This window comes from Eurypyga helias, unplaced genomic scaffold (assembly GCF_000690775.1).
Source record: "Eurypyga helias isolate BGI_N326 unplaced genomic scaffold, ASM69077v1 scaffold15359, whole genome shotgun sequence".
Classification (NCBI taxonomy): Eukaryota; Metazoa; Chordata; class Aves; order Eurypygiformes; family Eurypygidae; genus Eurypyga; species Eurypyga helias.
Window position 1 is genome coordinate 1 of NW_010270226.1, and position 14338 is coordinate 14338.

At 47.6% G+C, this 14338-nt stretch overlaps 2 protein-coding genes across 2 annotated transcripts; one reads left to right on the forward strand and one right to left on the reverse strand.

The window, feature by feature from the left end:
* The first annotated feature begins 46 nt into the window (after nucleotides 1-46).
* Nucleotides 47-2915, forward strand: LOC104504178 (nicotinamide riboside kinase 2-like). The gene is made up of 7 exons (XM_010158380.1): nucleotides 47-156; nucleotides 1007-1052; nucleotides 1177-1363; nucleotides 1592-1663; nucleotides 2207-2313; nucleotides 2528-2619; nucleotides 2734-2915. Exons 1-7 carry the CDS (start codon nucleotides 106-108, stop codon nucleotides 2737-2739), a joined length of 561 nt encoding a protein of 186 aa, XP_010156682.1. The 5' UTR covers nucleotides 47-105; the 3' UTR covers nucleotides 2740-2915.
* Nucleotides 2916-3575: 660 nt separating this feature from the next.
* SQRDL (sulfide quinone reductase-like (yeast)) lies at nucleotides 3576-10722 on the reverse strand. The gene is given in 9 exon segments (XM_010158381.1): nucleotides 3576-3633; nucleotides 4009-4187; nucleotides 4756-4823; nucleotides 5689-5872; nucleotides 6369-6578; nucleotides 7454-7648; nucleotides 9692-9745; nucleotides 9995-10165; nucleotides 10489-10722. Coding segments are annotated over 9 exon segments (1353 nt in total).
* Between the last annotated feature and the right edge of the window lie 3616 nt (nucleotides 10723-14338).

The window sequence follows — 14338 nt, forward strand, 5'->3', positions numbered from 1 at the left end:
GGAGGCGGCGCGGCGCGCACACGTGTCCCGCGGCGTTTCCTGAGGGCTGCGCGCTCCCGCCGCAGGGTCACCAACGGAGGCAAGACCACCCTCACCCGCAGGCTAATGCAGGCCCTGCCCAACTGCAGCGTGGTGCACCAGGACGACTTCTTCAAGGTGAGGCCCGGCCGCGGCAAGGCGAGGGGGCCCCCCGCGTGGTTCCTCAGGCACCCTCTCTTTAGTCGAAATGCTCCGCTTTCCAGTGGATCTGGCTTTAGTATGTCCGATTCTGGTTTAATTGTGACCAGTGCCCACGTGGTGTCAAGCACGAATGCTGTACCAGGCAGACAGCAGTTGAAAGTGCAGCTACAGAATGGAGATTTCCTGTGAGGCAACCATCAAAGGTAGTGATAAGAAATCTGACATTGCAACAATAAACATTCACCCTAAGAAAAAACGACCAGTATTGTTACTGGGACACTGCTGATCTGAGGCCAGGAGAATTTGTGGTGGCAATTGGAAGTCCATTTGCCTCACAGAACACGGTGACAACAGGTATTGTCAGCACCACTCAGCGAGATGGTAAAGAACTTGGCCTGTGGGACTCGGATATGGATTACATTCAGACAGATGCTATTATCAATTACGGCAATTCTGGAGGACCTCTAGTTAATCTGGATGGTGGTTCCGCCCACTCCGCTCCCGCAGGCCCCCTGTGCCGCTGCGGCACTCGGCCGGGGTGGCTCCGCGGCTGCGGATAAGCCGGCGCTGTAAGGCGCCCCGGTGACTCCCCTTTCGCCTGGAGCGCTGCACGGCGTGCTGGTGGGACGATAGAGGAGCAGGCGGCTTTATCTCGGCCTCCTTACTGCTGCGTTCTGTCTGCATGCCGAGAAGCCCGGGGGAGGGTTAAGATTCCTCCTGGTAGCTCCAGGGTTCGGATCGTGAGTCTTGCTTTGACTGGGTATCAAGCTTCCCACGAGCTGTCCTGACCAAGCAGGTTTTTATTTTTTTCTTATCCCTGTTTCAGCCACAGGATGAAATAGAAGTTGAAGATGGGTTTAAACAGTATGATGGTAAGTGAGGCTCCGCTACCAAAGCGTAAAAAACCTTTTGCTTACTTTGATGCGCGCTGGTTTTGTCCTGACCCTCTGGGTGGTACTTAACACTGCGTAATGACAGTCGTCTGTTTTGCCTTAGTGATTAGTGCGCTGGATATGGAAGCCATGATGAGTACCATAAACGCTTGGATAAAAAACCCAGTCAAGTTTGAACGTTCTCATGGGATCAACAACACCCTGGATGCCAAGATCTTGCCAGATCAGGAGGGAGGAGATGAAACAATCCACATTCTTATTGTTGAAGGCTTCCTACTTTACACCTACAGGTAATCAAATGTGCCCTCACGTATTTTGATTTTACGTGACAGCAAAGCTCCCAAGGGAATAAAAAGAGACTGTTCTAAACCATGAGTCAGCAGCTGGTAGTGACCACTGCCTAGTTCAGGTGTCACCAGTTTGAAGGTAGCTCTAGGTACAGGAAATGGGGGTAGTTTTACCTTTCCAGTTCTTGCCACTAATCAGTCTAGCTGTAACCAAGCACGTATCTCTTTCAGGCCACTGATTGACGTATTCCACCATCGGTACTTTCTTTCCATCCCGTATGAAGAGTGTAAAAGGAGAAGAAGGTAAGTTCATCTTCCTAAGTTCCCTTGCTAGCCCAGTAACATCTCACTCCGTTCAAGACCTTGTTTTCCTAGAGCTTTCAGAGAAGAAGGGATAAACACCAGTGTAGCAGCTGTGTTAGGAGGCTATTGCTTCCTTCACCAAACTAACCCAGAAGCTTCCTACCAAGCTCCTGAGTACCCAAGGCTAACGCTCAGTTTGTGCGCAGATCCTGCAATAGGCTTTCTGCCTCTCTGGTTTTCCAGTGAGATGGTTCCTAGGTCTCAGACTATCCTGGAGTCTTACAGTTGGCTGTATTGTACACATACACTGTTCTTAATGCAGATGAAACGTAGTAAACTCCATTATGTTTCAGAGGAATAAAATAGCAGGGCTTGAGTAAAACAGCTCAAGCTTTAAGAGCTTCTTCATCAATGCTAAAATCGGTCTGTGTTAGGACTCCTTGTTGCACTTTAGACCTGCACATCAAATTCCAACTTTATTGGGGGTATCTTTATGCTTGCAGCTTATGCTAAATACATGAATAACAACGTCTTATTTTGTAGCTCGAGGAATTACACTGTACCTGATCCACCCGGATTGTTTGATGGCCACGTTTGGCCCATGTACGTAAAGCACAGGAAACTAATGGAAGATCTTGGAGTTGATGTGGGTAAGTCGTTAGTGCCAAAAGCCACTTGTGAAAGGCGGCTTTGTACGAGCGCCTTCCAGACGTGGGGGCACACACCGGTTAGGTGCCCGAGAGGAGCTGAGGCAGGTGGATGGAGTGTTTCTCTGGTACTAGCCAAGCGCGTGTGCTTTAAATGAGCATGGGGCAGGCTTGCAGAAACATTCCGTTACAGCTCTCTAATTTCACTTCCTTCAAGTGCACTTGAACGGAACAAAATCAAAGGAGGAGCTGTTTAATGACGTGTACGGACAGATCCAGAATAAGATCGAAGAATTACTTAACGTGCAGGTACGTGTTCATGCTTCTAACTGCGCCTCAGAGGCAATCCTCTTACAGGCCGCTGTGCAGAAAAAAGCATGAAGCTGTAACCTGAAATATGTCCGTGTATGTCTCTCTGTTCAGAAATAAGCTGCTGCCGACTCTTGTGCTTGAAGAAGATTCCCGTTTGCTCCGCGCTGTCTACCTGACTGCCACTAAAGTTCCAGCTTCTGTGAAGACTCTCGACTGAACAAAGTCAAATTTAAACCTCCCCTTGAAACTGCGTTCTCTATGGTCATAATTAAAAGCACTTCCCCCTTGTCTGTCCTACTCGTTTGTGCTTCAGCCCAGTTCTGTGGCCTCACCCAGGATCTTGGTCTTCTCCCAGGCTCCAGTCTCTGGGCATTTCTTCTCGCTGTGTTCTTAACCTCTCGGAGTAAACACAGTGGGACTGATGCGAAGTGGCGCTGCTCGCCGAGGCGAGCATGGTTTCAGTAGTTTACTGCATTAAGCTGCAAGGATGCTTCCTGAGGGAGCTAAGATTTATTCTGCCCTTCAAATACGAGAGAATAAGAGTAGGTTTTTCAGGCCATTTTACTAGCATTCAGTTATTCTGTTGCATTCAGTGCACACATTGATCTCAGATGCAGACGCTTCAGTTTAGAGTCGAGGAGAAAGCTTTGCACACAAGCAGCTTTAAAGTTACTGACTGGAGCAGAAGATTTCAGTAGTGTTCTGTAGCTTAGGGCAAGTTCAGACCCCTGTGCACGTACAGAAGTAGTTTAAGGCCTTGGTTTAGAGGAGAGCAGTGAAAGCAGGAAGCTTGATCCCCAGTAGGGTGAAAGTGAATTTAGAACAAAAGCTTGATTTTTAAAAAAAAAAAAAAATCAGTCCATGGGTGGTCCCTGAGGGAAGATTTGTATTGATCCAGGGAGAGGCCAATCCTTTCTCTTCACGAGGGTGTGACCAGCACTGAGAACCAGGACTTACTTCAGGCCCAGATGCATTAGCTTCCTGACGGGAGCTGGTCCTCCCCAGTAGCCCCTAGAAATAGAGAAAATCCTCTCATGATGTTTTATGTGTGTACCGTCAAAGCAGGGTTTGGGGGCAGTGTTTTATTCCCCTAAGATACTGTGCCTGCCGAGAGCTGCGTGTTAGGGGTTTGGTTTGGGGAATCCTCTGTTTCCGTGAGGTTTTCAATGGGGCTGCCCCTGGGTGCAGTTCAACCTTGTTCTGCTCAAACAAGCCCCTGTTCACTAGCAAAGTGCTCAGAATCCTCAAAAGTGGAAGTCTTAGTCATGACTAAGGATGCACTTTGCTACAACAGAAGCAAACAAGGAGCTAAGGAACAGGTCTGTGTTCCAGGATTCTTTCTGAGCAACCCAAGCAGCTCTGCCCGCTCAGAACCGCAATACTTACTTAAGTAGTGCGTTCCAATAGAGAAAAGGCATCATATCCGCTTTCATAAGGTACATGGTTACTCTCTCCTTACTCTGGTCGATGGGAAAGGTCTCCAGAGGCTGCGCATCGTAGTCAAATTCTGCGAGAATGACCTTGTTGTAGCCCGTTACTAGCGGGCAGGAAGTATATCCGTCATACTGCAACGAAGAACAGCCCCTTGTCATTCACCTGAGCAGTCCAAAGGCCGAGGTGTTACAAACCCTGTGGTTAACATTCATGTTTCAAAGGAAGTTACTAGGAGGTTGTAGATTTGGTTAACAACATAGCTTAAGTTGGAACTAACCTAGATGGTGAGGGTTTTGTGTCATTAGTTGCTGGTTGGTGTTCCTACCAGCAGAAGAGGTGACCAGTAGATCGGGACGAGAGCTGGCGCCGAGTATAGCAAAGAGTATAAAAATGGGATCTTGAATCTAGTTGCAAGAATTTCCAGAGGATCACAAGAGTATGGAGGATGATACTCAGACTAATCAGCCTTTCCGTTTCTTTCAACCCAGAAGTCAGGGAATTAAACGGGTATTTTTAGCGGTAGCATCAAGCGTATGAATTATGCAACTAAACTGCTGTTAGGACACAGAGTATTTAGCCATGTATCACCCCAACTGCTGATGCAAAGCCCTTCCGCCTCACACGGCTTGCAAGACTTCCTGCACGAGAATGGAGAAAACATTCAAAATAACTTCTCCCCCAGAGCAGACCTGTAGGTACCTTTTTAGTTGGCAACTGGTTCTTCATTACCAGGGAGATAGTTTTGTCAAGCACTCCAGACTGGGCAGCTAGGCAAGAAAGGAAGAGTGTATTAAGGCTTTGTTGTGGGCAGCAATTACTGCCATCACTGGAGCAAGCACTAGCAGCCAGGCATGCTGTTGGATAATCCAGCTGCAGTTGAATTTACACGTCAAAGCAGTTTGGGAAGTTTAGTCCCAGATACAAAAAAAAAAAAAAAAAAAAAAAAAAAAGTGGAATAATGCTTTGGCCTCACTAATTCCAACAAGCTAAAGCTTCAGGAGACTTGAGCTGTGTGTTTTCAGACTCGTGTTCATTCTCCTACTTGAAATTACACTTAGTCGGCCTTCCCTAAGGCTCTGGCGCGCTGAAGTTGTGTTTCCTTTCACGTAGAAAGCATTCTACACCCACTTGCTGGAATAGCTGACTGCTCTTCCCAGTTGGTTCTTCCCAGTTAGGCCAATAACGTGCAGTACAGCCTTTCTTACTTCCCCTTTTGTTTTTCAGTTGTGAGCCCATATGCCTAAAGACCTTTTCTACTGGTCCCTCTGGCTACAAGCACAGAACATGTGACTCTCCGGTAGTGACTTATCAGTTTGCTGACACGTACACATGAGCTGCTGAGATAGAGCAGCAAGTTTTGTTACCGAGTGGTGACAGAATGCAAGAGCCCAACACTCATTCTATGCCACTCCCTGAACACAGAAAACAGAATGAGTTCATCTGTCAGGCACGTGGAACGAGAACTGTGGCTTAATGGCACCAGCACAGCCTGTAGCTCAGCAGTTGGCCCAGAAGACTCAGGTCTTCGTGGAAGCTGGAAACAGCTGAAGTCAAGAGCTCAGGAGTAACACCCTAAACCAGCTCACTGTCACCCCCACACCTGTCATTACACACACGAACACACAACTTTACCTACAGCTGCAGCAGTTTTTGATGTTGGAAGGTTGGTGCAGTCTCCAATGCCAAACACGTTAGGGTACTTCTTGTGTTGTAGGGTTTCTTTGTCTACATCCACCCAGCCAACTCCATCCGAGACAGGACTGTTGATGAGCACATCGGGTGGCCCCATCGGGGGGGTGACGTGAAGCATTTCATACTGAAGAGCAAGAAAAGGCACTCAGTGGCTGGTTTATCAGAGCAAATCCCATTTGTGCTGATACAAGGCAACATGTTCAGGGGGGAGAGGGCCTGTCTTGGTCCGTTTGTTTGCTTGGGGCGTTTTTTAGAAAGCAGAAGCATGTAGAATGAAAATTTGCTCTCAAATTTGAAATGCATCCTTCTATTAACATGAACCCTATCAGGCAACTCCATTTAGACTGGCGTAACGGCAATTTGCCTCCTCCCTCTGCATCTGAGACATTCCCACGTTACACTAACAAGGCATACAGGACGCCAGGCACTCTTTACGAAATGCTTTTATCCTCTCTCCACCTCAGTTTCAAACTTCAAAATCTGCTGAAGTCAGAGACAGTGCTCTCAGGAGGAAACGGCAGCGTATGACGAAGCAGACATCACCTTATTGTGGCGTGGCAGGTATCTTAGGGTACACAGGGAAAAGAATCAATCAGAGCAGAGGTTTGAAAGCTCCTGACCTGGTGAACTTCAGTCACTCCGGGTTTATCCAAGTTTTCAAAGACAGCTTCCTGCTTGTCTGCTCGCACTTCTACCAGGTTGCGCTTGTAGTTAACAGCGATATTCCTCTCCTTTATTATTTCAAGCAAGGCATCAGCATACTTCTTCACACCAAAAATGACGCCAAGTGAAGTGTTGAACATTATGTTCGCTTTGGAACGTTTGCCTGTCTGCACAGAGATCAAATTAGCTTTTTCTGCAAAACTGGCAGGCTAGCAGAGGCATAAAGAACCGGCTGTGCTACTGAAAAGCTGACAGAACTGTATGCAGTTCAATTCTGAAGCATCAACATTAGAAGTCTTGAGAGAGCAGCTATTTCACACCATGTCAGAAGCTGGACCAGATAACCTTTGCCCTTTCTGAGCGAGGTAGTGAAGACACCCCTCTCCAAACCACTAGCGAGAAGCAGTGGCCGCATTTCACTGCTGCCTGCAGGCCAAGCATTGGCAGCAGCTCAGCATCGTGCAGCTTTCCGAAACCTCCAGTTCTAGGCATGGTTCAGGTACTCGCCCAGTAGACAGCCCATGAAACCTGAACACGAATGAAGCCTGACACTTCCACCTGAAGCTGTCTTTTGGTTCCACTCAGCTTGCTTTAACAGCCCGGCTAAGGGCTGACAGCGTGCCACGAGCAGCCAGCATAGCCACTTCTCAGACTAGCCCAAAGGCAAATGGCAACAGGTATTACGTGCCTAAAGTAACAGGAATTACTGAATTCCAGCCAGCGTTATTGTAGCGCGCCAACTAGGCCGAGAACAGTTGTATGTAGCTCACCAGAAGCAGGGTAAGCCGTTCTTTCCTTACGGATTCTGAACTCGACAAGTTTCTCCAGCATTAAATACATGCTAAATATTTATGTACAATCCAGTTAGTTTTGTATATTATACATTAATAATAGAAAAAGCAACGCAGACACCTGAATAATACCAAGTCATATTCCTCTCGTGGGGGGTTTTCTTTTGTTTCAAAGATAATACGCACTCCTTAGAGCAAGCCTTCCTTCCAGCTGTGGGAACAAGCACCGGCAGAGAGCGTGAAATACTTACTTTCCTCCAGTAGGCCTCTGATAAATACATGATCTTCTGAGGAGCCCCTGCACACTTCACTGGAGTATTTGGAAAAGTGAAGATAGCATTTCCCTCCTTGAAATCCTGCAAAGCTTTCCACGTTTTCTCTACTGTATGAACTGAATAATTGGAACCTATTTTGGGGTGATGAAAACCCTCAGGCAAGCCTTTGATCTAAGAAAATAAAATTAAGGTTTAATGTACAGACGGCAAAACCTTTGTCACCATCATCAAGTATTAAAACACAGACTTGAGAAACAGCTATTTAAGAAGGCTCTAGCAAAAAGACAGCTCATGCATATTTGCTAGTTGGCATTTTTGAAAATAAGCCTAGCAATCAAGCAGGTATTTCCGTTAGAATTTAGTAGACGATTTAAGATTTGCTGAAATTACTCTGCTCTGCAACATATGTAGCTGCAACTCGCTCCAACATATGTAACCAGTTGGAGCAAGTCCAGAGGAGGCCACGGAGATGCTCCGAGGGCTGGAGCCCCTCTGCTATGGGGACAGGCTGAGAGAGTTGGGCTTGTTCAGCCTGGAGAAGAGAAGGCTCCGGGGAGACCTTATAGCACCTTCCAGTGCCTGAAGGGGCTACAAGGAAGCTGGGAGAGGACTTTTTACAAGGGCCTGTAGTGACAGGACAAGGGGTAACGGGTTTAAATTGAAAGTGGGGAGGTTTAGATTAGATATCAGGAAGAAGTTCTTCCTGGAGAGGGTGGGGAGGCACTGGGACAGGTTGCCCAGAGAAGCTGTGGATGCCCCATCCCTGGAAGCGTCCAAGGCCAGGCTGGATGAGGCTGTGAGCAACCTGGTCTAGTGGAAGGTGTCCCTTGGCAGAGGGGTTGGGACCAGATGATCTTTTAAGGTCACTTCCAACCCAAACCAGTCTGTGATTCTATGATTCTATGACATGTAGCGTTAAGCATCAGTGCAGACCCAAGTTTTTGTAGACTGGTGGGTGAAATTCAGGGTGAGAACATCTGCAGCCACTGCCACGCCGTCGCAAGTAACAGCCATGTGAAAAAGAAAAAGGCATCACGAAAATTTCTAAAGGGAATGAGACGTCTCAGCAGTGCACTGCAGACACCTGCATCTCCTGGGTTGCTTTGTTTTAACTCGAGTGGCCTCAGTAATTACTTCCCTACCACGCCCGAGCATCAGCCTGCAAGAAAGGGAGTTGTCCCTATTTCAAAATGACGGGGTGCAGAAATTCTGTGAGAAAACGGGAGTTGTTACATCCGCTGCAGTTACAGTCTACACCAGGAAGTCTGCTCTGGGAAAGCCCATCCCTCTTTTTGAGCTGCCCACTTGCGTTTTAAAGCCATATAAATCTGTTACTATGAACTGTATTCACTGCAGCGTCATTACCTGTAGTACATGGCTTCTACTACTGAACACTGAATTTGGTTTTCTCGGGGTGCACTGAAGAGACACCAGGGGACTGAGAGGGTTGCTGAAAATGCAATTCCTCATTCCACTGACCTCATCGCCAGGATTTACCCGGCATGACCATACTGAACGAAGACCAGCTCTCGCTTTACTTATGTCCTGGGAGCTCTTCGAAGAGATACACATACAGTATCAGGTACTGCATCATATGCCGGCTGGGTTAAAACCACTGTAGTTAAATGCTCAAACAGCTTGCCTTTGTGTTTTCTTCCCTCCTACGTATCACTACAGTCGTTCTTGTGCCGTACGATGGCATTAACCTTCCTCTGTGGGCCACTGTACCAGCCTTCCTGCAGGCAGAAGGGCCTATGTGAACACCAGCGTGGTGACTCTGCTGGTCCCTTCTGAAGTGCACCCTTTGAGAAAGGCGAGAGCGGGTCAAATTAATGCAGATTTTACTGACTGCTGTGTGTTCCTCGCTGCTGTTTACATTAGAGATGCTTCAGACTACAGCCACCATACCCCGTTATCTCATTCCTACAGACTGCCTTCAAGTTCTACATCTAACTTGCTGCTCCATCTGCTGATGTCGCCACAGAGATGCAACAAAGCTGTCTTAAAAACCTCCCCAGGGGTAATTTGGGTAATTACAGAGAGATCTGCGGAAGGAGTGAAGCCATTAGGCTGTCTTCTGGCGCTTTAATTCGTATTAGCTTTCAGTATCCTGCAGTAAGGAAAGTGCCCTGAAAAGCCATTTACTTCAGTGAATCATAAGGGTACGTGCTGTCACTAAAACTGGTCAAAACATGATTACCATAAAACAAATACCTTTTCGTAATGCAGACTGATCCCAAGGGCAATTATCAGATACTTGTACGATACCTGTTGTGGAAGGGGAGGGGGAAAAAAAAAAAAAAAAAAAATATTTTAGTCAAAGAACATTACCCTCAAAGCAAATTTAAGTTCAAATTTAAGTAAGACTAAGTGGAATTTCCTGGATTCCCAGAAGGTGGAGGACGGTCTTGCTCAACAGGTAGTTCCAAGGGGATCTGCAGGAGGCGGACAGACAACTCATGACACAGAGCAAGAGACTAATAACAACTTTTTTTGGTTTAATTTTAACTTTATTACCTTGGTATCATTCTAGTGCCAGACGCAGTTCTTGTCGGGATCCAACGCTGTAACTCGAGATTTGATCCACTCGACGCCTGCAGGCATTACGCTTCCGGTTGGACGCGCAGAAGCTGCCAGCTGCTTTGCACCACCGCCAACCAGGGTCCACAGCGGCTGGTAGTAATGAGTCTGAAAGAGATGTCCGCAGGGACACGTAGGAACGGTTCAAAGGGACTTCAACCACGCCAAACAGGAAACAGTGTGTTCTTAACGTGGTATTGTTCTTAAGGAAAGGAGCTGTGCAGGTCACCAAGAGTTCTGCACGACAAAGCTGGAGGGATGCGTGCGTCTCAGTCATGGAGCAACAAATTTGATGCAAAGCCTTGTAAAAGGTGGCTTCCTCTCCACAGTTAAAAACACGTGGGGGTGGAGAGGGATGAGCATCAGACCAACCTGGTTACATATGTGAAACGCTTACCCTTTTCAATGCTTGACAGCTGCCGGAGACTTACCTGACTCGGCTCAACAACAGCCACGTTTCCTGCCCCCACTTTCCTCTTCATCCGAGCACTCATGGTGATTCCACCAGCGCCTCCACCCAACACAAGGACTTCATAATAATCCTTGGCAGCACACCTGGCTGCCGTGTGTAAGGCGACAGAGCTCAACTTCTGCATGCCTGGTTTCAGCAGCCACACACCAGGACAGAGACAGGAACAGGAGGACACTACTCCGATTGCTGACATCCTTCAGTACGTGGGAAGCTACAAGATAAGGAAAGGCACCAGTAACAATTACAGAACACAGAAATTCTACCTTCTACAGAGGGTAGAATTTATCTTGATTTATGCACCTGGATGAGCTCCTCAAGGCAAGAATTAGAATACTGAACCTTTGTTGCAGCTAAAGCACTAATTTGCAAATGGACTGTAATCAGTTTGAGGAAGAAAAAAGGCAAAAAACCAATAGGTCAATCATGGCCTCTGCTGGGAAACTGCAGTTTCATGCAAGCAAATGAGTAACAAACCGAAAGAATGTTTTCTGGTTATCGTGGCGGAAAGTGTATCTGATCCTACAGCACAGGCGAAGCGTTAATTAACAGATGTAGCATTACAGTCCTGAAGAGAGGAGTGCCACCAAACGGGACAAGAATTTGCTAAGTGTTGTAGATCACGGAAATACTGAACAAGGCAGCTGTGTGACCCTAACGAGCGCCATTCCGCTAACGGTAACGTGTCTGCCAATCCAAGCACTGCATTTGTATTCCGATGTCAGGGTGTACCAGTACGTGCACGCATCGGACGCAGCCCGTCCCGCTGCCTCTCAGGGTGCGAGCCAAGAGGGTAAGCGTGCCAAGTTCTACGGCACCTCGGGCAAGGGTGTGTCTATCAGTCTACTCTTGCAGGAGTAGTGAGCCCTAAGCTTGATGGGAAAACAAAGTCCAACGAAACGAGAGTTTACACCTTTCTAGATCTGGGATCTGTGAGCATTCCCAAAACACTCAGTCGTCTATCCACGGTCACCTCTTAGCTTTTACATCAGTGAAGTAGCTGGAAACAAAGGTCAGAAACCTGTACTTAGCCCTGCTACAGCTGCACCCTGTGTCACCTGACAAGTGACAGCCAGAACCTTAAAATCCTGATACACCTTGACAGTAGCACTGGAACACGCAATTGTGTTATCTAGAAGACACTCAGGGTTAACCCATGTTTCCCTCCCTCTGCTGGACTGAACCAGAGCTTTCCTGTTCCAAGGCTGCTGTTTGCACACACCGAATATCGGTTTTCAGCTTGTCAGTGATACACGTATAAGCTCATTTTAATTCAGTTCCTTATTGCCAATCAAGAATGAGTAAACGTTGTAACCTGAAAAGCAACTTATGACAAGACTTTCCTGTGCTCTGTATCTGCTCCCCTTTGTTTAACTCTTTGAGTCATCAGGCAAGAATTCCCACTTTTTCACTCAAAAGGGGTAGAACTCATTTATGGCATTTACAGACAGGTGTTGAAAAAACTAGAAACCTCAAATAGTTTAAATAAAATCTTCCAAGGTCAGCTTCAAAAATTCTCCCATGCTACATGCAGTTGTGCCATTCATTCTGCACCTTTGCGCACCACCTTCGCCTCCCTCAGCACCACGTACCCCAAATTCCTTATCAAGTCCCATTATTAACCCCTACAGCACAATTAATTTGGGACAGAGAGAGAAAAATCTCAGAAGGGTTCCCTGTAAAAACAATAATTTTGTTTTACAGGAAGTTTCTAAGATGCAGACTCCCCCTCGCCACCCAAAATAAACCCCCTGACTGTAGGATAAGGTAGCTTGGCTGCAGAAGGCTGCTCAGCACGTATCAGGTGCAGGCAGGTATTTAAAGATGTGGGCAGCCTGCTCAAGCAAGGGGAGGAAGTCGATCTAGCCCTGAAATAAAAAAGTTACCTGATAGAGATGTGTCCTGCTTTCTCTAAGCCGGAGAGAGATGAACTGCGAAGAGTTTCGCAACTTCCGTCGGCGACGCGGTTTTAGGAGGGACGTCCTGTTTCCGGGAGCTCACGAGCGCAGGGTTTCGCTGTTCTGTTAAACACACACACAGGCACAGCGGCTTGCTGGCTGACAGCACGCAGTGTGTCCACACCAAGAGCGCGAGGCTTCGTTTCTGCAGCGCTAACTAAGGGGTGGTTACCCTCTCTGACCACGGACTTTGAAGTGAGCGTGCTCCTAAGCACACGCAAGATGCGCCTTCGCCAACGGATGAGAACGCAGTATTAGGTTACTGTTACGCTGTTTCAAAGCATACGGGAACGATCTGGAGTGTCGTTTTGCAGACAGATGTTTTAAAAACCAGCAAATCCTTCACGTTAAACTTCGCAAGTTGGACAGCAGCTGTACGACCAGGTCAGTCAATAACACATCAACTTTGGACACTGGAGATAGAGGAGCAGGGGAATTACAGCACAAAAATGAAGCTAGAGTGGAAAATTCATAATTAGCCGACGGAAGGGGAATTTTAAGCCCTTACAAGACCATTTTAACAGCACGCTTATCCATCATCCTCTGAATAGAACATGGCAGTTGATATTAGCCTTAGATAGCAGAAAATCACAATCCTAACGGAGATCCGTGCACAAGTCTTAGAGCACTGCCTAGAAAGGTGAAGCCTACGATACCCTCCTCCGCCTTTGCAAGGGCTCTCCTTAGCCCGAGACAGTTCTGCTGCTTAAACCTCCGTCGCCAGGAGAGGTAAACCCGTTCTGTGAACACTTGGAAGACACGATGGTTTGTCACAGCGTCGGCGGCTTGTGTAACGCCGCTGCGGCACAACTCACCCAGCCCCACGGCAGGATCAGGGCACGGCGACTCACACGGAGTCCACAAGAAAACATCGTCCCCACCAGGAGAGCTAGCACTTCTAAGCTTTCCTCTCTTCTTTTTTTAAAAGCAGACTTAGCTTGAAGACAGTCAGTGTCTGTCACACCCCCATCCCTAAATCCCTTTTCCCTTTCACTGTAGGGCTATTTGCATGCTTTTAGAATAACTCTGCTAAATTAATACCGAAGGAAATGCATGTTGAAAAATCACAGCTAAGACTGACCAGTATTATCGTGCCATTGTGCAGGTTAAGGTAGTACAGGCACGTAACAGTGACTTTTCAATGAAAGAGGAGCAGAAAACACTTTTTTCCAGCGTCAGTGGGTTATGTCCCTTCAAGAGACTGAGAAAACAAGCATAGGGAACTATCTTCATTAAACTGTTCTTAAAAAAAACAAATGAACGACATTCCTACAAGCATCACAGAGGAAATGAATTGGTTACCCACTTTTTAAACTTTCCTTTAAAGAAAAATCTTGCTGAAAACAGGCTTATTAGGTAAAGACATTACAGTGTAAAGTTTGTGTCCACTTTAACCAATTCCAACCTCTACCCAAGAGCCCAACAGACACAACAGGGTAAATGCTCCTCAGCCAGTTCTGTGCAGAGCCCAAACCAGAGCAGCTAAAATCCACCTAACCGCACTCATCGTGCTCTTCGCTACAACCTACCACGCAGCCTGAGAACAAGCTCCAAGCGTAAAGGTCTTCGGCTACGGTTCTCCACGTACGAACGGCCACAAGCCAGCGAAGCCAACCCCTGCGCGGCACAGGGGCGGCCAGCAGCCAAGCTCTGGCCATGGCAGGGGGGTTGGTTAATGGCAAGCAGCAGGCCTGCGTCTCCGCGCGGCGCCCACCGGCCGATCCAACGCGCCAGGCACCTGCTCACGGTCAGCTCTGCAGCTTTACGCGGGGGAGGTACCCCGGCGCAGGTACATCCTCAGACCCCAGGGAACACGCAGGATGCCGAGTGCCACACGCCATTCCCCGGGGGTTC

What these genes read in the sequence shown, in the direction of transcription:
- LOC104504178 (XM_010158380.1), top strand. Translation starts at nt 106, where the DNA reads ATGCAGGCCCTGCCCAACTGCAGCGTGGTGCACCAGGACGACTTCTTC. An exon ending in TGGGTTTAAACAGTATGATG is followed by an intron (nt 1,053 to 1,176) that starts GTAAGTGAGGCT and finishes GTTTTGCCTTAG; the next exon opens with TGATTAGTGCGCTGGATATG. An exon ending in GAGTGTAAAAGGAGAAGAAG is followed by an intron (nt 1,664 to 2,206) that starts GTAAGTTCATCT and finishes CTTATTTTGTAG; the next exon opens with CTCGAGGAATTACACTGTAC.